Source organism: Tursiops truncatus, chromosome 21, assembly GCF_011762595.2.
Source record: "Tursiops truncatus isolate mTurTru1 chromosome 21, mTurTru1.mat.Y, whole genome shotgun sequence".
Classification (NCBI taxonomy): Eukaryota; Metazoa; Chordata; class Mammalia; order Artiodactyla; family Delphinidae; genus Tursiops; species Tursiops truncatus.
The window spans coordinates 22,072,333-22,097,818 of record NC_047054.1 but is presented as its reverse complement, the minus strand read 5'-3'; the positions used below and the strand labels follow the sequence as shown (position 1 = coordinate 22,097,818).

The following is a 25,486-nucleotide window of genomic DNA, read 5'->3' as shown; positions in this document are numbered from 1 at the left end:
CCGGCTCTTCAGGCCAGAATTGGCACCAGCCGCCGTCCAAGGCCTGGTGAGAAGGGCTTGTTTGCCTGAGAGGATTAAACAGAGCGCAGTCGGCTAAGCTTCCACGGAGCCGGCTAAAGGACTTCGGCCCTAATCTCTTACTACTGAGGGTCTTGTCAGCAATGACCAGCCGTGACGGCCTTTCTTTATGGCTGATGTCACTCGTCGACACCACTCCAAGGATGTCACAGCCCGTCTCTTTGCTGTCGCCTTTACTTCCCCTCTACAAACTCCATTTTTATTCTTCTGAAGAATGGCCCATCTCCCTCCCGCTCCTCACCCTGTTTCTCTCACCCACCAGGCTGCCCGTGTCACTGAACAGGAAGAGGAACGGTAGTCACAGGCTCACATCTCCTTTCCGAAGAACTTACCTAAACAGAACATTCACTTTTTTTAAAAAATTAATTAATTTTATTTATTTATTTTTGGCTGGGTTGGGTTTTCATTGCTGCGCGTGGGCTTTCTCTAGTTGCGGCGAGCGGGGGCTACTCTTCGTTGCGGTGCGCCGGCTTCTCATTGCAGTGGCTTCTCTTGTTGCAGAGCATGGGCTCTAGGCGGGCAGGCTCAGTAGTTGTGGCACGTGGGCTCAGTAGTTGTGGCTCGCAGGCTCAGTAGTTGTGGCACATGGGCTTACTTGCTCTGCGGCACGTGGGATCTTCCCGGACCAGGGCTCGAATACGTGTCCCCTGCATTGGCAGACGGATTCTTAGCCACTGCACCATCAGGGAAGCCCAGAACATTTACTTTTTTCAAAAGAAACTTCTTTTTTTTTTTTATTGTGAATAATATTTTATTTAGTCATTTTTGTTTACAACTGAAACTCTAGGAATTCAAAATTATCGTCCTTGCCGGTGAGCTTCTTATAGACACCAGAAAATGTTTCAACCTCGTGTTCCACACCGTTCTGCTGTGCTTTATCCAAATGAACCTTCATGAGTCGGCTGCCATCCACTCTCTTGCCCACAGTCTCACGAGGGAAAGCCAAGTCCTCCAGGATGGCGTCGTGCACGGCAGTCAGAATGCGGCTCCTGGGATGCTTTTGCTTATTTTTCGTATGGCTTTTTCGAGTTGGCTTAGGCAGAATTCTCCTCTGAGCAATAAACACAACATGCTTCCTGCTGAACTTCTTCTCCAACTCACGCACTAGCTGGACCTGGAGTTTCTGGAAAGATTTCCGTTGCGGAACGGGAACAAAGATTATGATAGCTCTCCGACCACCACCAACTGCAATTTCCTTGGCAGCCGTGATGTTCAGCTCCCACAGCTGGGCCTTGAGGTCCGGGTTCATCTCCAACTGCAGGAGGGCCTGGGAGATGCCCAACTCATACTCGTCCAGCTTCTCGCTGTTGGGCTTCATGATCTTCGCACTGGAACTGAACGTGGCCTTGCTGACATCAGCAACCCTAAGCGCCCATGCAACCACGCTCAAGCACAGCAAAATCAAAAGAAATTTCTGACTGGAGAAAGCAGGGTGAAAGTCTGTGTTCGTGAGCAACCTCGACCCGCAGGCCAGCTCTCGATTCTGATTTAATGTTCTTTCCTCTGTTGGTTCTAACACCGACCCTGGAGTCAAAGGTCATGATCAAAAGTCAGTTTTCCCACAGTGCCCTTCTGCAGCATTGAAATATTTAAATTCTTTTCTTTTCTAATAGAGCTATATTTTCCTCTCTGGTCAAGGAGCTATTAGAAAGTGTGTCAGTTGCAAAAAAGAGAATGCTAACTAATGTATCAATATTTTATTTAAGATTTTTGCATTAGATTTATTAGCAAACCTGGCCTCTGCTTGTGAGTGCTGTGTGCATGACATACCATCAGTGTCAAATTCTGGCATCAGCGTTATGCTGGCTGTGTAAGACGAGGTTGGAAGCATTTATTTTCCTTACTCTAGAAAGGTTCTTAAACTGTTAGAGCGACCTATTTCTTAAAGATTTAAAATAATTCATTTGTGAAATTATCTGGGTCTGCCATCTAGACAACTTCCCAACATCATATATGGTAATTCCTTAGGTTTTCCCATGTGTTTGCTTAGAATTGAGCATAAAATTTTTTCAAAATTTCAGGGCTTCCCTGGTGGCGCAGTGGTTGAGAGTCCGCCTGCCGATGCAGGGGACATGGTTTCATGCCCTGGTCTGCGAAGACCCCACATGCCGCGGAGCGGCTGGGCCCGTGAGCCATGGCCGCTGAGCCTGCGCGTCCGGAGCCTGTGCTCCGCAACGGGAGAGGCCACAACAGTGAGAGGCCCGTGTACCGCAAAAAAAAAAAAAAAAAAAAATGCATCCATCTTTGTGTTATTTCCCCATTCTCCTTTCTAATTTTATGGACTTGTATTTTGTCCTCAGTTTTTGGCGGGTGGGATATTAATGGTTTATCTCTTTCATTTAAAACCATTAGACTTTGGATTCATTTTTTTTTCTGCCAAATATCTATTTTTTAAAATTTATTCATTTCAACTCTCAACATAATGTCTTCCTTTTGCTTTCTGTAATTAGCTTGGGTTCTTTTTCAGACTTCTTGAGTTGAATAATCAATGCATTATTTTGATTATTTTTTATTTATTAATGTTAAGTGCTTAAACCTAACAATTTTCCTCTGAGCATTGCTTTAATCATATTCTTAGGTTATGAAGCACAGCTTTTAAATTTATTCATAATTATTATTATCTAGGTTTTCTGCTTAAGTGGGCTGGGCTCTCTGCTCTGAATATCTACCTACTTTAAGTTTGGGGCTTTCCTCTCCTTTGCAGTGAGAAAGGCTGGGGGAGCGGGGGTCTTAGAATACACAGAGGGCTGGTTCTAGGGTTCCATCTTATGCCATCCACACACCCCCTGCCATTCTGAAATGACAAACTTCAGAATCCCACTACAGAAACGGCCCTTCTTTCTCCTGTGTCCTCTCCAGGAATTTAAACTTAATTGTTCCAAGTATAGCACCCCAGGTTGGGTTTTATAGAATTCTTTCACTTACTTTCAGAGATGTTAGCATCCTGCTTTGGATCTAAAGAGGGGATGCTTCAGTATCCATTCAGTCAACGTTTGTCGTGTGTCAGGCGCTGGGCTGTTGCCGGCACCCCTTCCTCCTGCTACTCTAGTTCAATTAGTGCCAAATATTCTTCAGAATGGTTTGGGGATTGTAGATATTATTTTCTGTATGTTCCAGGAAGAGAAAGAGACAGATAGCATTTTATTCCACCATCTTTTGTCAAATATGTCAGCAGTTAATTTGTTGACCAATACTTGTAACGTTTTTTAGACCTATGGGACTCATAGTCAAGCTTAATTTCCAAGTGACCCACCTTCAGGAATAGAAAAAGAATTCTCTTGACTTAAGCATTTCCCAAGCACTAACTGATCTTTCGTCTCCTAAATAATATTCACCTTTATGCCTTTTACCTTCCATCAAGCAGCAGAGTTTATTGGCCTGATTTATCCTGCTGAAAACACGAGGCAGGGCTGGTAACAACGTGAGAGGGCTGAGTCCTGCCCTTGTCCAAGGAGAAAGCCCAAACTCCCCGCTCTTTGCAGACCTGACTTTGAATTTGAAAATGTGCTTAGCTTCTCTTGTTACTGCCCGAGGCTGTCTGCTGGGGTAGGGGAGAGCCTGGCAACAACAGCTAATGAGGAAGGTCAGAAGGCGTGTCAATAAGCCCATTGTCAGAACTTTTTTTTTCTTCAACCTGCACAAATTGGTCCACAGTGATACCCAGTAAGAGGGACCCTCAGTCCTCGGGTCACACAGTTCCTATGGCTCCCCTGGACAAGACCAACCCCAAAGAAAGAGATTCAAAACCTAATCATTAAAAAAATGGTATTTTAGTATTTAGGGAACAAATTAATAAGTCATACACACTTAAAAATTCATGAATTATTTCCTCTAGTGTAATAGCAATGCCCTTTCTTGATCCCTGAGTGAAAGGTGGTTATGGAAGTCTGACCAACAGTAAGGATGAAAAACAAATGCATTAAGATGTAGAAGAAGTTTATAGATATTACCCCACTACCTATTTAATAAAATGCTTTCTTCTTAAGGAATAAAATATGTTTTTCATAAGAAAGAAGCTAATCATAAATCACACTGGAGGTTTTACATACAACCGGAAAATTGTCAGATGCAGTAGAGTGTCTCCCAGGCAGACTTTTGCTCTGTGTTCCTGGCCTCCCTCATCCTGTGCTGGATGCCCTGAGCTTCCAGAGAGAGCTTGGAGACCAAGTCCAGCTCCGCTCTTGGAGAAACCAAAGCCAGTGCCAGGTGAGTGTGTAGGCACTTTTCAGCCACCTGCCTTGTGTTACGATGCTTCAAAATGGCTTCAAGCCAGATACCCACTCCATACACTGGCTCAGGCTTTTAAAATTAAAAAAAAAAATCCTCCTGCAATAAGAGTTGGCAGGCTCTCCCTGAGGGGACGTGGCAGATGCCCTGTCTCCATACAGTTTTGGGGGATGTAGGATCTTTGAATTTAGCCTCTCTTCCTAGCCCTTTCTGAAAGAGGAGAGTGTCACCAAGTTATCTTCCAAGACAGATGACTCTTCTACTTATTTTTTCAAAGGAGTGGGTGGGAAATGGAGAAGAAGTGACCAGAGAGATGGTGGTGGGAATCCACGGTCTCTGAGGCACTCTGTGATTGCGTGGGGGGCAGAGCTGAAGCACAGGACAGTCGTGCATGGATAAGGACTTGACACAAAAGGTTGGGCCATCTAGAGCTGGCTTCTAGAAGATGCTTTCCTCTGGACCCAGCTCTCATAAGAGGCAAGACTCACTGAGCTGGTCAGGAAAGTAGCAGAATAGAGGTGACGGCAGCATTGAATGTTTCGCACCACAGGCCAGCCTAACCCTTCTGGAGAACCGACAGAGGCTCTGGGCTAAAAATGACCTCTCGTTCTAGAACTATCTTTGGAACCCTAAAGCTGACTTTCATCCTGAGGGTGTCTGTCAAACTCCAGTGGTCGGGCCACATGAGGAAAAAGCCTCCAGGAATCCCCTGGTGGTCCAGCGGTTAGAACTCAGAACCTCCACTTCAGGGGGCATGGATTTGATCCCTGGTCTGGAAACTAAGATCCTACAAGCCGCTTGGCGGCGCAGCCAAAAAAACAAAGAAAAAGGCTTGGGACCTCACAAAGCACAGGACCTGGCAGAAGATCTTCACACAGTGAAGAGACCCCAATAGGTTATGTTTTCGGTGTTGACATGAATTGGATATATGCTGTCCCTCCCCACTACCACCCAGACATCAAGGCAAACTGCCTTCCTCCAACCTTAGTACTTGGGTAAAGGAACAAACTCTCTACCTTGGTTATTCATAAACACAAGGCTATTGTATAATTTTCCAACTTCAATCCACACTATCTGGGTAGTCCCAAAAAACTGAAGTACAGAATTCATATAGAGTGCTGCTGGGTTGGAAGTAGTCCTAGGCTCATGGAAAAGCAAGTCCTCTCAGATTTGCCTCAAAGAATTGCCATAGATAAAACTTTCGAAAAATATGAGCTCATCAGCACAGATCACAAACTTCACAAAGACAGCAGGTCCATAAGCATGATTCAGCTGAAAAAACAGACAAGGACGCAGCTTTCCAAAAGCTTCAGAGGGCTTCCCTGGTGGCGCAGTGGTTCGGGGTCCGCCTGCGATGCAGGGGACACGGGTTCGTGCCCCGGGCCGGGGAGATCCTACATGCCGCGGAGCAGCTGGGCCCGTGAGCCATGGCCGCTGAGCCTGTGCGTCTGGAGCCTGTGCTCCGCAACGGGAGAGGCCACAGCAGTGAGAGACCAGCGAACCACACACACAAAAAAATAATAATAATAGTAATGCATCGTCAAATATAAAGATCAAGTAATGAAGTGTGAACATGATTCTAATTACTTTAAAAAAGAGATAACATATTTATATCATATATGCACAGGTAAAGGATAAGGAGGAAATACACTAAAATATATGCAACAGAAACTCAGGATAGCAGGGTTGCAAGCATTTTTAGTCTTCTTTATACCTTTCTATATTCCTATAATGAATGTGGATTATTTTTATAGTCAGAAAAGAATGACAAAAAGAAAAGCAAGCGATACTTATAGAACTGATCATTTAACACGAAAAAGTATGTTAGAAGTGGGGACCAGTCTGCTCATGTTGTCTTACATAAGCATTATTGGGTTTCCCACTAGTGTCACAGGTTCACGGTCATGAACAACAAAAAGGAGATAAGGAATGTGCCCCTGACAAACTTGCCTCCTTTGCCAGGTGGCTCAGAGCTGGCCTATGCCTGGTTTTGTGATCTTATGTAGCTCCCTGCTGCGCAACGCGCAAGCTCGTCCTCCTTTTTCTCTGAGACACGATGACACGATGTGGGGATAGAGGATTCAAAAGTCTATAATAAGCACTCAGTATTGGGTTCTTAAAAGAGTAACCCAAAATGCTCTGGGAACCTGAATGTTTCACAAGGCACATATGCAATTTCTTATGAAAGTTCCCTATTACCATGTTTCTTTTTGAGCTAAATTTGTTCTTTCTCTAGCTGGGCTTTCTACCAGAGAGAGAGAGAGAGAGAGAGAGAGAGAGAGGAAATGGCTTTTTCCATAAAGTCCCATGAGGATGCTCTGATGACACTGGAAAAGCTTTTCCTCACTCATCTACTCACTGTTGACTTGTAAGATTATGTCTCCTCATCTTCAGAAGAGAGAATAATGCTGAATTCCTCCGAAGTCCTGAGATGAGAAATGATGTGTTGCTAGAAATGGTAATATCATGGAAATGTGGAATCTTCCATCAGTGTGGCTCTGAGTCCCTCCATCTATCCATCCATCCATCCATCCACCTATTCACCTGTCCATCCATCCACCTATCCATCCAATTTGTATAGGAACAATTATGCATCATGCATAGTACCAGCTGCTGCAGTGAAGGGAATAAGATATAATCCTTGCCCTTGAGAACCTCATGAGCAAACAAAAAGAGGCATGTGCCAAGCTCATTATAGTGCGAGTGTTTGCCATTTCTATGTGAAATGCCAGGGAGAAGATAAGAGCGCAACTCATTTCCCCTGCCTTAGACTGACTGATCCTCTCACTGGGGATAAAACATGTAAGCCTAAGAAACAGTTATCTAACAAATCCCAGTGATATTCCCATGAGTGACCTTGGACTCAGAGTTCAAGGAGAACAAGCTAAAGAAAGTGCCCTGCCTGTCCCAGAGATGTGCTGTCGCCATGTCCTCGGAAGCAACAAAAGTGTATTTCTGTGAAAATGTGCATCTCCTCTGTGAGTGGGCAAGTCTGCTGGCACATGTTTGTTTTTTTTTTTATTTTTTGCGGTACGTGGGCCTCTCACTGTTGTGGCCTCTCCCGTTGCGGAGCACAGGCTCCAGACGTGCAGGCTCAGCGGCCATGGCTCACGGGCCCAGCGGCTCCGCGGCATGTGGGATCTTCCCAGACCGGGGCACAAACCCGTGTCCCCTGCATCGGCAGGCGGACCCCCAACCACTGCGCCACCAGGGAAGCCCTGGCACATGTTTTTACAAGTTGCTTTCATCAGCTTCTCACCTGCTCAACTGAAATTCCCAGGCCTCACGAGACCCGTTGCTTAACCAGGGTAGAGCTTAGTTCCATGTAGGACTGACAGGGCTGGCATTTAAAGCAATCACAACAGCAGGTGGATGCCCTCAATGTCCCAGGAGCCCATTTTCCAGACCAGCACTGTCCAACGGAACTTTCTACACTGACAGAAATGCACTGTCAGATACTGTAGCCTCTCGCCCATATGGTGAGTGAGTTCTTAAAATGTGGTCAGTGAGACTGAAGAATGGAATTTTTCATTTTATTCTATTTTAATTTTAGTAAATTTGATTCAAATACCTTAATTTTAATTCATTCAAATTTAAATCATGGCTACTGTATTGAATAGCAGAGTTCTAGATCATGGTGCTGAAGGACATAGTGAGGTAAGGAGTTTTCCTTGAGCGAATAGGTGCCCTGGGAATTCACAGAATCACTCAGCTCCCAAACCGGACCGTGGCTCTCAACAGCCAGACGGGCCCACGCCACGGAGTCCAACTTCTCATCTCTCTCCAGCCCCAGAACCAACTGCAATCTAAAGGACTCACGGGACCGCTTAACCCAAATTCCATTAGCCTGAATCTTAACCCCCTGCTCTTTGTCTCTGCCAATTCAAGACGTTTCATCAGAGTGAATGGAAAGATCAGGACACTTTCAACGGCACGTCAATAGATCCTGGGATGGGGCCCAAGAGTGTGAATTATGAAAAGCATGTCTAGGTAATTCTTCTGTGCTGCCAGGTTTAGAAGCCTTGTGCTTCATACCAGCAACAGAAACACAGTAGAGAATTTATCATGATGGGAGCATTTCCTCACACAAGTATTTACTGAGCATAGGATATGGGCTAGGCTTTAGTGTAAGTTAGGGAAATAGTGGTGAACGAGACAGACAAGAGGGCTGTTACATGCTCTAGCGTGGGGAGACAAAGATAAGTGTAAACAAATAAAAAGACAATTTCAAGAAGAGAGTGTTCATCAACGTGCAGGAAAAGAGTGTAATGAGATAGAGAATGATGAGGTTTGGGAGCTGCTTTAAGCCGAGGTGGGGGACATCCTCTCTTACGAGGTGACAATAAAGCTGAGACTTGAACCACGCAGAGTTAATTATGCCACGGTCTGGGGGGAAAGCATTCCAGGCAGAAGGAACAGCAAGTGCAAAGACCCTGAGACAGGCGCAAGTCAGGGCTGCCTGAGGTCTAGAATGAAGGCCACTGTAATGAGCTTAGAGAGAAAGCCGAGAATGGAGGCAAGGAGGATGGGGTCAGATCATGTAGACAGGGGTCAGATTACATATATGGCAAGTGGCTTAAATTTTATTCTGTAATATGATTAGACACCATTAGCAGGATTTAAGCAAGAGAGCAATATGCAGATTTACACGCTTAAGAAGTTATTTTGCCCATTAGGTAGAGAATGCAGTACAGTAGGGGAAGTGTGGACACCCAGAGAGAGGAGTTCTTGCGGCGGTCTAGGAGGAGATAATGATTTGGATGTGGTGAGATGTAATTAGATTGTGGGACATATTCTGAAGTTAGAGCAAATAAGACTATGGCATTCAACGTGGGATATAACTGAAAAAATGGAGTCAAAGATAAACCGATTCTTAGCTTTTGGATCTGAGAACTGGGGAGATGAAGGAGTCCTTTGCCTCACAACAGAATCTTGGGGGAGATCCCTCCAAAGAGGGATGCGAAGACATTTGATTTGAGGTGTCTATTAGACATCCAAGCAGAGATGTCATAGAGGCAGCTTCCTTAGGGGAAAGATGAGGACTCTGGAAAGATAGAGTTGAACGTCATGAATATATAGATGGTATGAGACTGAAAGAGATTACCTGGAGAAAGAGTGGAGAGGAGAGGAACAAAGGGAAGAGAAGAGAAAACTCTGAAGGTTCAACGCCAGGGGAATCTAACATTAAGATGTCAGGCAGAAGAGAATGGAAAAAAGCAACAGTATGGTAGGTAGGATGAAAACCTAGAAAACATGGTATCCTGGGACCCTGGAGAAGAAAAAGTTTTAAGAAGGAGGGAGGGGGTCAATTGTGACAATAGCTGGTGGGAAGTTTTGTAAGAAGGAGCAGAGAACTGGCCTCTGGATTAAGTAAGTGGAGGTCAGCGGTTCCCCTCTGAGAGAGTTGGGAATGAAGAAGCTGGTTGGGAGAGAATGGAGGGTGAGAAAATTAGAGACAGTGATAACCCATGACGTTTGAGGAGCTTTACTCTAAGGAGAAGCAGAGAGATGGGCCGTGGTTGGGCCGGAATGTGGGTCAAGGGAACGTTTGTTTGTTTTTGTTTTTAAGATGACCTATGTCAAGTCAGATGTACATGTCCACGAGGATAATCGTAGAGTACGAAAGCTTTTGAAGATGCAGAATGATGAGCCAGTCTCACTGCCCTCCGAGAATCAGTCTGTGGTCAGCTGGAGAACCCAGAGACCGCTGCGTGTCTGAGTCATACGATGAGAACTACGCCTGTGGACACTCTTGAGTTTCCATGTATGAGAATAAAGGCTAATTTTAATTGGATTGGACAGTGGGAATGTGGCCACTAACAGCTTGACATCTTGGTCTTTTAACAACTCTGGGTGGTGATTCCATCAGTTAGCATGCATCTTACCACCCAGTGAGGCGTGCCACTTATGATACGGCCGCTGGAGGAGCTGGAGGCACTGGCTGACTCACCAAGCCACGTGCTCCCTTGAGTGTGCACCACACATAGGGCAGTCCCCTTGGACTTCCATCCGCTACTGCAACCAAGGGCCAATCCCCACCCCCACCCCCCAGATAGCACGGACAGGGCTGGGCTTTAGAATCATTGCCCTACTCACCTGGGGTCCGCTTCCTTCACCCATGCTTGTCCTTTTCGCCCTTAACAAGTCTTCACTTTCGGGCAGTAGACACTCAAGATGTCACAGGAACTTGGTATAGGAGAGCTGGTTCGTCAGTCTCTTCCTTTCTCGTGAATTGCTCCACTGTAAGAAGTCAAGAGGAGATGTATGGGTGGAGATGCAACCAGCCACACTCCACACATCGATATGGATACATGCTACAGAGCCAGGTGTCTGAGGTTTTTTTTTTTTTTTTTTTAAAGGGATAGACTATTCCTGCTCTCCTCTCAAACCCCAAAGCACAGTCTTTTTTAAATAAGGACCACCAAATACCTGGTAATGCCCATGATGGAGCAAACTGCTACCCTCCAGACTGAGGACAGAGTGGCAGTAGGCAATAGACACAGATCCAGCTATGGAATCCAGTTTTGCAGGAAGCAGTACATTTACTATCTGCCTTGAGAGCTGAGGTCTGCTTTATAAATGGCATCATGGCTGCATTCCCAGCCCACCCTGGGAACAACTGCCTAGGCCTTGCCAATGAAACACCAGTAATCCAAGTGGGTGAGTGCACATTCCCATACTGGGATGCCCAGGCTGAGAAGGGATGCTTCAATGCCACTCTAGAATAGCTTACAGGGCCACAATGCTCAGTGCCATCTGTGATTAAAATGGAGTTTGCTTACTCAAAACAGAGAGCTTTGGTGATTGCTGTTACCCTAGGAAGCCATTTGGGCAAATATTAAAAGCACAGCTGTGTGGTGCCCTGCAGTGTAACTGCCTTCTCTTTGGTTTCACATGAGCTTGTGTTTGAATGAGAGCGCTCCGGTGGCCACTGGGGGACAATAGAAAGAAAGATCAGATATCACCGTGTAAGCATTAAATAACTTGCGACGCCAGGAAATGACACTGAAGCAAGATGTCAAAGGAATAGCCCTGTGCTGGCAGGTTCTGGGCTGAAATCTTGCTGGGCTTTTGTTTTTCCTATTTTTGAGGGACCTGAGGATGAACATTACTATAGAATTGTAGAGCAGTTGACGTAATAATTTATAATCAATACCGATTGAAATAGTGATTTGCCCATGGTGTGTGACTAATAATAGGATAATAATGTGATGCCCGTCACACTAATAGTTACGAGAGGGAAAGAGCCTGACAAGGACAGGACATTTAAATCAGAAGGAACCACACAGAAGCAGGAGGCTCTGGAAGGGTGCATCTGGCCTCCCTATGTTCTCACCAACGTGGATTCTCACGTACCCCTCCAGTGAGAATTTAGCCCGCGGAGTGCAAAACCTCATCCTCTTGGTTGACCAGGACACCTAGGAAAGGCTCAGCAAAGTGAAGTAGGTGGAGTCACATCCTGGCTCCAGGGCAGAAGTCTCAGAGGGTGTGTAAAGCGTTCTCAGGGCAGGAAGAAAGGTTACATGTGCCTGGGGGCTTGCTCAGCTAAGGCAGTCAGCTACTCTGGAACTTCTAAATGACCCTGCTTAAGCAGCCCTTGCGTGTCCCTGGGGGCACCAGATGTGGAAGAAATCTTGAAGCTGGTTTCAGCAGCTGCTCTCTGCTTTGTCTTCCCTTCCTCTCCCGTGACCCAGGCCCGCATGAGTGCCCCTACCTTCCCGAGGCAGAAAGGTCCTTCGAACAGCAGTCGTAGCTTGGACTAACAGCCTGGGCTTTGGAGGCAGAATGACCGACCGGGCTTGAAGGCAGGCACAGCTGACTCCTTGTGTGACCTTGCTTGAGTTATTTTACCTCTAGGCTCAAGTTTCCTCCTCTGTAAAAGGGGGCTTTAAATTCCTACTTTGTAGTGTTGCCATGAGAATCTAATGATCAAATATGTGTAAGGTGCTGAGTACAATTCTTGGCATGAGGGGCATTCAGTATATGTTAGCTATTGTAAGTTCTATTTGATAAATCAACAGCCGTTGGAAAACTAGTGTGTTTCTGAGCAGATCTACCAAAAGTGCTGATGCGCTAGAAACAGCTGGGTGGGGGAGTCGATTCTGTGCCCTCTGGGGAAACCTCTTAAGTGCATACACTCAAATGATGACAAAGTCCATTCTGCCTGGACATAAGGTCATCCTTGGCTCCAAATTCCTGAGTGTACCTCCTGTGGCTACTGGGGAAAGCCCGCCTTGTTCACATGCCCTTCGAGGAGCCAGCGAAGCATCCAGAAACTGGAGTCTCTCTGCCTCACTCTGACCACAGAGAGTGGATCTAGATTCTCCTGGAGGCCTCTCTCACTACGAGGATGGGGCTCCCTCTAGCAGTCAGGGCCTCATTCAGATAGGTATCTGCACTAAGCAGGCCTTCTGCTCTCACCCAGATCCAAGCAACCTTGCACGCCAGAGGCACGGCACCTCCCAGGACACGTATCAAGGGAAACGTAACTAGTTAATGTCATTGGACATTGCTTGGTCCTTTTCTTCTTTTTTTTTTAACAAGAGCTTCTTTAGTCACAATGGCTTAAAACAATAAAAGCTGAGATGAATGACTTGCAAATGTAGTATTTTCACAAATGCTTATGAGCAAGTTTGAGAAGATACAAAGGAAAATCATACATTATACTCAGGTGTATTAACTCCCTAGGGCTGCCATAACAAATTACCACAAACTCGGCGGCTTAAATAATAGAAATTTATTCTCGCACAGTGCTGGAGGCCAGCGATCTGGAATTAAGGTGTCAGCAGGGCCATTTTTCCTCCAAAAGCCCAAGGGGAGGCGCCTTCCTTGCCTCTGAGCACTTCGGCTTCTGGTGGCTCCTGGCTTTCCTTGGCTTGTGGCTGATCTCTGCCTCCGCCTTCCCATGGCTGTACTTGCTCTGCATCGTGTCCAAACCTCCCTCTCCTTTCTCTTATGAAGACACCAGTCATTGGATGTAGGGCCTTCCCTTAAATCGAGGATGATCTCATCTCAAGATCCTTAACTAATTACATCTGCAAAGACCTTATTTGCACATCAGGTCACATTCTGAGGTTCCAGATGGACATGAATTTGGGAGGGGACACTATTCAACTCACATCAGGGAACATATAAGTTAGTGACAGGGATGAGACAAACAGCTGTCAACTAGAACACAAGGTAGAGTACGAGCTCTGGAGGGCACGGGTGATGAGTGATGGCTACGCAAAGGAGGGGATATTCCCATTCAGCAGATCTGGAGGAAACAGTGGATAAAGTCATTGGAAAGATAAGTCTCGAAGGATGATTTTGTAAGCTGGGGCATTTCTGGAAGAGGAAAAGCCCGCGTACAAAAACAGACAAGAGAAGGAGAGGCTGTGCAGTGAACGTGGGATTCTGCTTACTGTTCTATTTTGGAGAATAATCATTGGCCACTTTATACGTGACCCTGCACCTTGATTACAAGCACCCAGTACAGCGCTTTGCACATTTCAGAGAGCTGGTTGATATCTGGGGACTGATAACATGGGAAAGTTTAACTCTGCTTCTCCCACTCATTCTCAAATTGCTAAGCTAACCTTTGTGGTCATACACATTATCCTTCACCAACAGGCACTAAATAATACAATCAATGTAACAATTAATTACTTAATTCAAATAAACAGCTAATTAAAGTCAAGTCTACAAGGGTAACATGGTCCTAATTACTAAGCTGGCTAATTGTTTCCCATGTTCCTGGAACAAATTCCTACTTCATTGTCCTTCTTTCATGCAACAAATTGATGGTTTACAATGTGCAGGGCACTGGCAGGGAAATCAGTAATGAGGAGCACGGAACGGCCCCTGCTCTGTGCTGTTCACAGGACACATCACCCAAATGCCTACACGCCACCTGCCGGTGACCACAACGTGAAGTCACATTCCCTTTCATACCCAAGTTACGATGACTCTGGGTTCCTACCTGCCAATTTACCAAGGGTCTCCTTCAACAAGTATTCCCAAACAGTCATGAGGTTGCCTACCTTGGTTTGTGAATTGGTCCTTCCTGTCCTTTGCTAACTGTTCACTCAGGGGGACAGAAACTCAGGCCAGCGGTCTCAGCCTGACTCCTAACTGTTGCTTCCAGACCACCCGGGGCCCGGGGCCACTGCCAGCCCCGCCGGGGTCGTCCTAGCTTTCTGTGGGGATTGCCCTCTGCTCCCAGGGCCCCGCTTTCCCAGGCAGGGTCCCGTCTCTGTTTAGCATCTGAGGTGCCGCAGGATTAAGGTTCTGCCTGGTTATCTGGTTGTTTGAGCTCCATCTCCTTCATCTGTCCTCAGCCTCCTGTGGATGCGAACATTGTTTCTCAACCCTCACTTCCACGTGCTACCCACAAGATGGTCCTAGGTTGATCCATAGAGCAGAATCTCAGAGAATCACAGAATGCTTCACCTTCACAGAATGCAAGGGATTTCATTAGCCACTTGCTCCAACTTCCTCATTTTACAGAGATGAAACAATTTTTTCCCAAAACCATACACATGACTATTTAATTTTATGGATGCCATTAGCAGTCTGTTGTATTAGTATCCTAAGGCTGCTGTGACAGGGTGCCACAAACCGAGCAGCTTAAACAACAGAAACATATTGTCTTACAGTTCTAGAGACTAGAAGCCTGAGGCCAAGGTGAGGGCAGGCTTGTGTCCTGCTGAGGGCTGCGAGGGAGCATCTGCTCGTGCCTCCACCCCAGCTTCTGGTGTTTGCCTGGCATCCTTGGCGTTCCTTGGCTTGTAGAAGCATCATCCCAGTCTCCACCTTCATCTTCACGTGACATTCACCCTGTGTGCATGTCTGTCTCCAAATTTCCCCCTTTTTAAGGATACCAGTCATATTAGATTAGGGGTCCACCCTCCTCCACTAGGATCCCATCTTATTACTTCTGCAATGACCCTATTTCTAAACAAGGTCGTATTCTGAGATACTGGGGGTTAGGACTTCAGTGTATGAATCTGGAAGGGTAGGGACACGATTCAACCCATAACATCTGTCCTCACTCCCATCAAAGCGTGCGGCTTGGTGGGGATTCGTCTCTACATGCGATTGGAGTCTGTCAAGACAAAGGATCATGAGCTCCCGGAAGCAGGCACAACTGTTTTTGGCTGACGTGATCTGTGTTTACCTTAAAACATATGTTGACTTTCCAAACTCCATCTTACCGTCTCCAAAACTACTTTGCCTCAGAAATGTTCAATAGGGTCTCATCAGGGTGGATGCCTCTCAGGAAACCCAGGGTGTTTAAGCGTGATGGGTGCATCGGAACCTCCCAGCCCTTACAGGGGAATAGCCAATGCCAGCACACTCTGTGGTTGCCCACAGTTATTCCAGCCTTCCAGTCAGAGCCTCCTCCAGCAGCCGTTGACATTTATTTAGAAACTAATTGTGCTGCGGTTTGGGACATGAAATGGAAAAAGATGGGTTCGCATTGCAATCCATCTTGGAATGAAATGGCTGTTGTGGCTCCAGCAGAAAATTGTTCCATTAAGTCAAAGGCAAACCTCAATTCGAAGGACAGAAAGGCCAGAGCCTCGAGATGAGGGCCTCTGTGTTTCAGAAGCACCACTGCATTTTAATAGCACCGCAGACCTCATAATGCTCGGGTCCTGCCGCCTGTAGAAATACTTCACTCTCCCTCCCTTTCCCTAAACAGTTAATTCTCAGTTATCCACAAGCATTTTAACCACAGCAGCATTCTAGTCTCACACTGTTGGACCCTCCTCTTCTAAGAAAGCTATGCCTTCCTTTCTAACATTTGGACTGTCCCCATCCTTTGAACTCTACTGCATGTAGAATCTGGACCCCTCATTCAACAACCAGCAGAAAACCTTACAGAACACCTGTTTTACTGCACACACATACCTGGGAGCCTTTTAGAAATGCAGACTCTTGGGCTCCACTCCAGACCTACTGAATCAAAATCTGCATTTTAAGATGTCCCCACGAGCAGAATGCATCTGCTCTCCCAGGGTGAGGGCTGCGTGCATAGCCTCAATAGATAATTGTCAAACCAGTGAACGGTTGCGTATCTCTGGGACACATACTCCGTCCTCTCTCAGCTGACCACCATTAGGGGTCATAGAACGCAAACTACTATTAACATTAATTATTCATCTCCCCAGACTCACTTAGTTCTCTGCCAAACAATCAGTATTTTGATATAACACGTGGTCCATCCAAATTTCTGAACGAAACATAAATATTTGCTTGATTTTCTGCTGTTTTGCATTCTCTGTGTCATTGTTTTAACAACCCTACAAGGATTGTCAAAGTTAATTCAAACTTTTTATAGTTTTTAAGTTGAGGATTAGAGAACGCTGACCCTGAAAAGGAATGTCAGGATCACTGAGGTCAACCTCTTCACTTGACAGATGAGGACACCAAGTCACGGTCAACTCATGGCCTTAGTTAGGCAAGTTCACCTACACCTTTGGTCCTGCGCGTTCTAGACACAGGACACCGAATCGTGCTACCCTGGGCTGGCTGGGATGTTGTACAAGGTGTTTGGCCTGGTAACTTCTCACCATCTAACCAGATCGAGAGGACTGCAAACTGAACGAAATTTCTTTTGCTCTATCCTACTCTCGAAGCTCTTCCCAGAGCTCACTGGTGCAGACTGGGAGAGGAGAGAGAAGGAAATGAGAGTCCTTATCACTGTCTTCACTCTCAGAATAAAAACGCTACTAAGGTATCTGCAAACTATCCCAAGTACAAGGGACCCGTGCAAGGGGGAGAATTCTGGAGACATCCAGAAACGCTGAGAGGCTCACCACCTCCAGTTTCACTCAGTTCTTTGAGAAATAACCAGACATCAGAGGTGGCTTTCCTCTCCATCTTTTTTTTTTTTTTGCGGTACGCGGGCCTCTCACTGTTGCGGCCTCTCCCGTTGCGGAGCACAGGCTCCGGACACACAGGCTCAGCGGCCATGGCTCACGGGCCCAGCCGCTCCACGGCCTGTGGGATCCTCCCGGACCGGGGCACGAACCCGTGTCCCCTGCATCGGCAGGCGGACTCCCAACCACTGCGCCACCAGGGAAGCCCTCCTCTCCATCTTCTGTGTGTTTTCACGATGCCAAAGAATCATCAGCAGTAGAGATGCTCAGAAATCAAGCTCCCAGGCTCTGATTAGTTAACTCATTCAACTAACTGCGGCACAGAAGAGCAGAGATACTAACCAGGCTGCTCCTGCCGACAGGAATGTGGAGTCTTCCCGAATGTCCTTGACCTTGGGCACATCGACATCTCTGAGTCCACAGCGCCACAGGAACAGTCACAGCCTCACCACCCACCAGCCACACCTCCACTCACGCCGTTTATTAAACACCTATAGGCGCCCAGCTTGGGCAAGGTGTCCTAGACCTCTTATTGATGCCCACCACTAGCCTTCTTTACTGATATGTGTTCTGAGGCCCAGAAGCTGAGAAATTTTTATCAATTTAAAATGTACACCATGGGACTTCCCTGGCGGTCCAGTGGTTAAGACTTCGCCTTCCAATGCAGGGGGTGCGGGTTCCATCCCTGGTCGGGGAGCTAAGATCCCACGTGCCTCGATCCCTGGTCAGGGAGCTCAGATCCCACGTGCCTCGATCCCTGGTCAGGGAGCTCAGATCCCACGTGCCTCGCGGCCAAAACACCAAAACATAAAACAGAGGCAATATTGTAACAAATTCAACAAAGACTTCAAAAATGGTCATTAAAAAAAAACCTTAAAAAAAAATACATTGGAGCCAGAGAAGAAATCTGAGAAGACAGGAAAAGGCATACAAGAGCATCTCCAGGTTGACCTAGCAATGGTCCAGAAATCAATATATAATATTTACCTTATATACTCAAAGAAATAAATCTTTATTTAAATCTTTATTTAAACATTTTAAGTGAAAATAGATGCGTTGAATATAGATTAGCTGAAGCTCATACACACATAAACACAACACAAAAAGCCTCATATAAATGTATATACCTGTATCTCATATCTCATACATATTTCGTAGATATAAATAACATCTATGTAGATACACACACACATAATCTCTGGGAGCGTGGGTCTAATCTGCTCACACTCCCTATGGATATTTTCTTGGGCTGTTCCTTGGGCTCTTTCTTGGGTTGTCTTCTGTGGTCACTGATGGCCACCGGAAGTGTCCAGCCAACACAGAAATTCTGGCGGTGAAGCTCGTGGAGCCCTCAGCTTCTCTCGCATCCCCACAGGCCTAGAAGGTTGCAGTGGATGTCAGGTGAAGAGTTTATTTTCCCAGAGAACAGTACTGACAGGGAAAAAAAAAAAAAAAAAAAAAAAAAAAAATCCACGTCACCTGCAGTGAGTAGGTCTGTCCATGAGGTGGCGTCATTAGTGCAACTGAAGCAGGACAGAATGAGGTCAGGGCGTAGAGGGAAGCCAATCAGATGGATCGTGGAATAACAAATCCATGCCATCTCCTCAAACTCCCATCCCCACGTTCGACAAACGCCTGCCCGGGCCTCTAGGGTGCAGGTGATTTCGCAAACAGAGCTTCTCAGCTCCAAGACCAGCCCCGCTGGAGGCTTAGGAGCAGCCCAGGCAAGGGGACACGTGAGAAGCCATGGGCGCGCTGGCTGTGTCCCCAGTGGGCTTGAGCGCCGTGCTCCCACGGTACCTGGACACCCCTCCGCATTCCCTGGCCGGTGGGGTTGTCTTCTGTGGTCACTGATCGCCGCAGGAAGCGTTCCAGCTGACACACAAAGCCCGGCGCTGAGGCTCCTGGGGCCCTGGGCTTCGCTGGCAAGCTCCTCCTGCCCTTTCAAGACACACCTGGAGCCCCCTGCCAAGCACAGTCCACGGAGACAGGACCGTCAACAAAAGCGCCCCATGTATGGAAAACATCCCCAAACCCCACTTTTTGTGAGCAACTCCTGCTGAAGTCTGAACTACGCCACAATAGATAGTCCCACTCTGCATGGTCTTTAAGGAGAGAAAAGATGCTGTGAAAATAATTCACTACTGAAGCCCTTCCTGGGGCCAGTTTTGTTTTCCAGTTTTAGGAAGTTCCATTGCTATGTGGAGAAAAGTACCTTCTCTCTTCACCAGAGGGGACCGAACTGACATTTAAGATCTTTGCTTAAACGTCAATTCTCAGAGGTTAATTCCTTGGGGATCTTGTCTAGAATAGTCCTTCCCACTCTGTCTGCTATAGGCCAGGCATTTTACGTCGTCACTGTCCGTTTCTCAAAGACCCTGTTCTCCTGGGACCTCACAGAGGGGCAAGTCAGGTCTGAAGAGGGGACAGTGGTACTTGCCTGAGGCCACACACGTGTCAGCCACAGAGGCAGTGCACACCCAGAGCTCTTGGGCTTTCTCTGCTGTGTTGCCTGCTGCATAGATACTGAACAAGTGGCTTAGAATGAAAAGTTGTAACAGTTATATAATAACGCCCCTTAACATTTGGGTGGTCCTCTTTGTATACAAAATGCTTTTCCATCGCCCAAGACCTGGTGAGACATATCCTAGCACTGAGGTCCACCCCCTTCTGCTCTGGCTCTCTCCCTGGCCACCCCCCACCATGGCCTCAAGCCACGGATCTCCCCGCTGGGCTGGCCCTTGCTCCCCGATTCACTGCGAGCCTGCTGATTACTTGATGCTGGGAGGCTGCCACCGCCAGTGTCCTGGGGGTTCTGGGGTCATAGATCCTAGGTGGGCCTGGGAAGGTGGGCGCCAGAGCAGAGCAGCTCTGTGTAAGCAAACCTGGCCTCTCAGTTGTACCCAGGGCCAGCCCTGGCTGATGCTCAGGAAAACATCAGTGATGAAGGGACGCCTCGGTTCAGCTCAGACAACCCAAGAAAGAGCCCAAGGAACAGCCCAAGAAAAATACCCATAGGGAGTGTGAGCAGATTAGACCCACGCTCCCAGAGATGACGTGTGTGTGTATCTACATAGGTGTTATTTATATCTACGAAATATGTATATGATACGGGTATATACATATATATGAGATTTTGTGTGTTGTGTTTCTGTATGAGCTTCAGCTAATCTACATTCAACACCTGCCAATAAATGTGGTCTTTTGGCTAAAACCCTTTAATTTGGAAATCAAGTCTTACGTGTAACCTGTAAGTTAAATTGGACCCAAGAGTGAATTGGATCTGCATTGAAGAGAAACCAGAAATCTAATAAGTTCTGGGGTACCCTGATTTTGCTACATCACAGTAACAAGAGTGGCAGACATTTGTTGGGTTCTTGCTGCAGACCAAGCTCTGTTCTCAGTGCTTCACTCTACCAACCTCTTCCTTCAGAATCCTGGCAAGCACATACTATTTGTGCCCAGAAAAATGAGGCACAAAAAGATGATGTGACTTGCCCGAGATCCCACAGCTAGTAATGGAGGTGTCTTGAGTTTGAATTTGTAACCACCATTCAGTACCAAAATGGCCCCTGACTTCACATGGCCATGTTGGAGGTTGCCTATGGGTTCTGGAGCTCCACCAAGTTCCTGTTATCCAGGGAAGTCTTGAACGAGATCTGACCCTTGGGAGAAGCCCCAAGACAAACCAATCTCTGTGGAGCAAATGGAGTGAGAAGTACTGTTGGTGGCACCCCATGAGTCTTGGAGACCTTGTTCTTTTCTCTCTTTCCCATCCTTCCTCCCGAATCCTTCCTGCCTTGTCTGTCATTAAGCTAATCGACTCCAGCTCAGCCAATTCAGAGAAGGAGACCTGACTACCCTAGCTCAACTTTGTCTTCATGTCAGCAGTGGCAAGAATGGGGCAGCATCCATCCCGAAGGACCCTATTAAAGTGCACTCTTTGTCTTAGTCCGTTCGGGTGGCTATAACAAAATACCACAGACTGGGTGGCTTATAAATGGCAGAAATTTCTTGCTCACAGTTCTGGAGGCTGGAAGTCCAAGGTCACGGTGCCAGCATGCCGGGTGAGGGCCCTCTTCCAGGTCACAGACTTCCTGTTGTGTCTTCACATGGCAGAAGGAGCAAGGGAGCTCCCTGGGGTCTCTTATAAGGGCACTAATCCCATTCATGAGGGCTCCACCCTCAGGACCTAATCACCTCCTACTAAACCCCACCTACTAATACTATCAGCTTTAGGGGTTAGAATTTCAACATATGAATGTGGGGTGGACTCAAACATTCAGACCATAGCACTCCACCTTCACTCTGCCCCCCTGACTCAGACCCCAGCCTGCAACCTACGCAGGCGGATTGTATCGTGTCTGCCCTTATCTTGGCAATATGGCCATGTGGTTGCTTTTGTATATTGGCCTTTTTGGCCCCAGCACACAGGAAATGAGTATAATTGAAGCTATAATGTGAATTTGACAGGAACACAGAACACACTCTACTGCACGTGCTCACTCTGACAGATGCTGTCTATCTAATTAGAGGGCTTTAATTATTAACGCTCCCAACCACTTAGAACGGCAGGTCACCAAGTCACCACGCACATGTGCCTGAACAGCATAGGATTAGGACGAAGCGGGCTCACATCTGGCTGTTATTGTGGATCTCAAATTTGTTTGATGTCTCATCTCAGTCACAAAGTCCCAACGGTCCTTTCCAGGCCTGGTCCTGCAGATGGAGCTCTGAATTGGCTCAGGTCCTGGATTCTGGTCCTGCCTCTGCAGTTGACTCTTGGGGTCTTTGGTCAGTCCTTTTTTCTTCTCAGTGCCTCCGTAGACCCACCTGTACTGTGTGGCTACAAATATTTGCTTAGGATCATTTTAGCAGCTGTGAAGTGTCCTGGGATCTTTGAATGAAAGACGCTCTATTAAAGCTTATGAGCCAAGTGACGACTCTGGCCCCATGCGCACAGCAGAGCTCTGCAGGAGACAGACTGGGCCCATTCATCCTTCATACAGGCCTAACTTTATCCCAAAGCCTCACTGTTGGCCAGGGCTGCAGGGCTCGTCAGAGAACGGAGCGGTCCTTGCACTTTCAAAGTGCCCTCTATTTAGTAGGGTTGCTTTTTTTCTTTTTCTTTTTTCTTTTTCTGTTTTTTTTAACCATTGCATATTAGTAAAGGTAAAACAACTATCCAAGAAAAAGGACAATCATGAAAGAAGGAGGCCCTTCTCAAGGGAGATCTGTTGATCAGGGCATTAAAAAGTCAAGGAGATCATTTTGCCTGGAGTTGGAATTTATACTATTAGCACATTGGACACTCCTGCATAAATATCAGAGTGCCATTTTTGCATGTATTTTTGCAGACTTGTGTGTGTTGGTTCAGGGTGTCCACTGTGCAGGAGAGCAGAGCTAAGAATGAATAGTAGGGTACGTGCAGGGCCAGCCAGGCTTAAGTGTGAGTAGTTTTGCTTCTCCAACATGGTTCCCCTGTTGCAACCCATAACCCTGCATCTGTCTCGGGGCGTCAGCCTTAGAGCTCGCATCTGCAGCCTGCCTGAATCTCAGGACCCTCTCTCTACCTCCCCACCCCCCTTTCCTCCAGGAACTTTACTGAAAGAATAGTAGGTCTCTGCTTGCTCCCTCCTCAGTCCATTTGGTCTTCTTTGTCTTTGAACTCATCACCAGCCCCGGGGGCCAGGTGTCCCATCAAGATACCACCCCCGGCTGCGGATGTCTAAGAAATGTGGCACTCCCTTGGGAGTCTCCACTCCCTGTGTCATCAGCAGAAACCTTCGTAGATGCTCAGGCACCGTGGTCTCTAGTATCACCCCTTTTCTGGGTGTGCAGAGCATAACTCCCCTTTGCTCTCACAGAATAATGCAAACATCTAGGCAGGCGTACCAAGGCCTCACACTCCACGGTCTGTGTCTTCCCGTTTGACTCCAACTCTCCTCCCTCACCTCTCTGCTCCTCAAGCCCGGCCACACTGTTCTCCTTTCTGTTCTTCAGACTCATCCAAGTTCATTCCCACTTTGCACTTCTGCTGGTCCCTGTCTCTAGGACACTCTGCCCACCCAAACTGGCATGTCGGCTCCTTCTTAGCATTCAGATCTTTGCTTAAATGTCAACTCTCAGAGGTTAATTCCTTGGGGATCTTGTCTAGAACAGTCCTCCCCACTCAGTCACTTACATATTGTACAGCTTGTCTTCAGACTTTGGGAACGACTGACAATTACTGATGCCGTGTATGAGCTGACACATCTATTTCTCTGTCCCTCCAGCACCAGAATAGAGACTCCATGACCAGGGACCTAGTCTGGCACCCTCAGTGCTGTATCCTCAACACTATGTAATGTATCTGGCACTTGGTAGGCTCTCTATACAAACATTTGTTAAATTAGTCAATGAATGAACAAACTAGAAATCTTTGTTATGGATTCCAAAAAGTTGCCAGTGAACTTCATCGCTCAAACCTAACAGTGTCAGGCATTGTCACTGGGAGTCCCCTGGAAGGCCACGGTGCTGGACCTCAGCTGGTTTGCAGCATCCCAGCCACTGGGAAGCCCAGGGCTTGCCTGTGGCTAGTAGACCATGATATTTGGGGTGAGGCAAAAATCAGCCTCCAAAACTCATCAGAGAGTCCTACTGGGCCACAACTAGTTGGAGGATAGGCTAGCAGGAAGATCCTGGTATGAAGCATAGAACATAAAGTGGGGAAAGCGGCCCAGAGAGAGAGCCTGGAGGGATTCCCAGATCCACAAGAACACGTGTCCTTTGTTGAAGGCCCCTGTAGTTTGGGCTGAGCAGGTGAAGGAGCAGTTAGAGTAGCTTGGTTCAGTCACACAGTGACGACAACCTTCTCCTGACGGCGTGAGCTGCCTCGGCTGCCCCTCAATCTACTGCTGAGGACCTGATGCCGGGTCCTGGTGTGGGGGTCTAGGTGGGGCAGGGCAGGGAGTATTCATTGCTGATTAAGCCTTTCTTGCTGCAGAGTAGAGGATGGACTCAGAGGAGGGGCAGTTCTTATAAAAGGTCACCAAGGAGGTTACTGAGCTGTTCGGAAAAGAGCTGGCAACGACAGAAAAGAGGAAGAGAAGGAGATGCACGCAAGAGGAATTACTGATTCAGAACTGAAAAAAATATGAATTAGATCAGATTAGATGGACGGAATGGGGAAGAAGGAAGATGCCATGAGGCCTGGGAAATCTAAGCTTGTTCGTCTGCACAGAGGCTGTCAGATGCGTAAGAACAGCAAGGCCGGGGCAGGGTGAGGAGGGTAGTGCTCTTTGTCTCGGGACAGGCTGAATTTGACAAGCTCATAGGCCCTCCAGAGAGAGGTTTCTTCCATAAACAGATGGAAATATAGGCCTAGAGCATTAGAGAATGGAAGAAATTGTATTATTTTGAGTAAAATAAGGCTCTAAAAGGAATCAAGAATTTTAGTGGAAGGAGAGGGCACCGGGAGGACATTTTTTTGTTTTATTTTTCAATTTTTAAAATTTTATTATTATTATTATTTTGTATTTTGGCCACACCATGAGGCATGTAGGATGGTTCCCCGACCAGGTATCGAACCCTGGCCTCCACAGTGAAAGCGTGGAATCCTAACCACTAGGCAACCAGGAAACTCCCCAGGAGGACATTTTCAACTTGAATAAAACTAATACTGATTAAGGTAAAGCCTGAAGCTGGTGGACAGTTTCTTATTCAAATGGAGGGGCTGGTTTAATTTTTGAAATGGATCATGAGGTTTCAGAAATCAGCTTTGCTTCGAAAAGAGAACCCAGGGCTTCCCTGGTGGCACAGTGGTTGAGAGTCCGCCTGCTGATGCAGGGGACACGGGTTCGTGCCCCGGTCCAGGAAGATCCCACATGCCGCGGAGCGCCTGGGCCTGTGAGCTATGGCCGCTGAGCCTGCGCGTCCGGAGCCTGTGCTCCGCAACGGGAGAGGCCACAGCAGTGAGAGGCCCGCGTACCACAAAAAATAATAATAATAATTAAAAAAAGAGAACCCAGGAGCATCTTTAGAGGGGCAGAGACCCACGGAGGACAACCCCGAAGGGCCAAATCCGGAGAGTATAGTTGTTCCTAATAAAACGGGGACGACGACTTCTCCTGCTCAATGCAGCTGTCCTCACCATGACCCCCAGAGAAGGTCACTTTGTGTATGCAATTCTGACAACATCATGCTTAAAAAAATCACGTTATTAATACTAACCATGAAAGCAAAACCAAATTGTGGTCTCTTCTTGCCCCCAAGTAAAGAAAACCAAAGCATCAGAGATGAAAACGAGACAATACACAAAGATCGGAAAACAGAGC

General features: G+C 47.0%; 1 protein-coding gene across 1 annotated transcript; it reads right to left on the bottom strand.

The window, feature by feature from the left end:
- Positions 1-847: 847 nt before the first annotated feature.
- On the bottom strand, positions 848-1,870 carry LOC101330168 (small ribosomal subunit protein eS7-like). Its single transcript, XM_033848941.1, has 2 exons — positions 1,849-1,870; positions 848-1,602 (listed from the first exon to the last, which is right to left on the bottom strand). Exons 1-2 carry the CDS (start codon positions 1,868-1,870, stop codon positions 848-850), a joined length of 777 nt encoding a protein of 258 aa, XP_033704832.1.
- Positions 1,871-25,486: the final 23,616 nt, after the last annotated feature.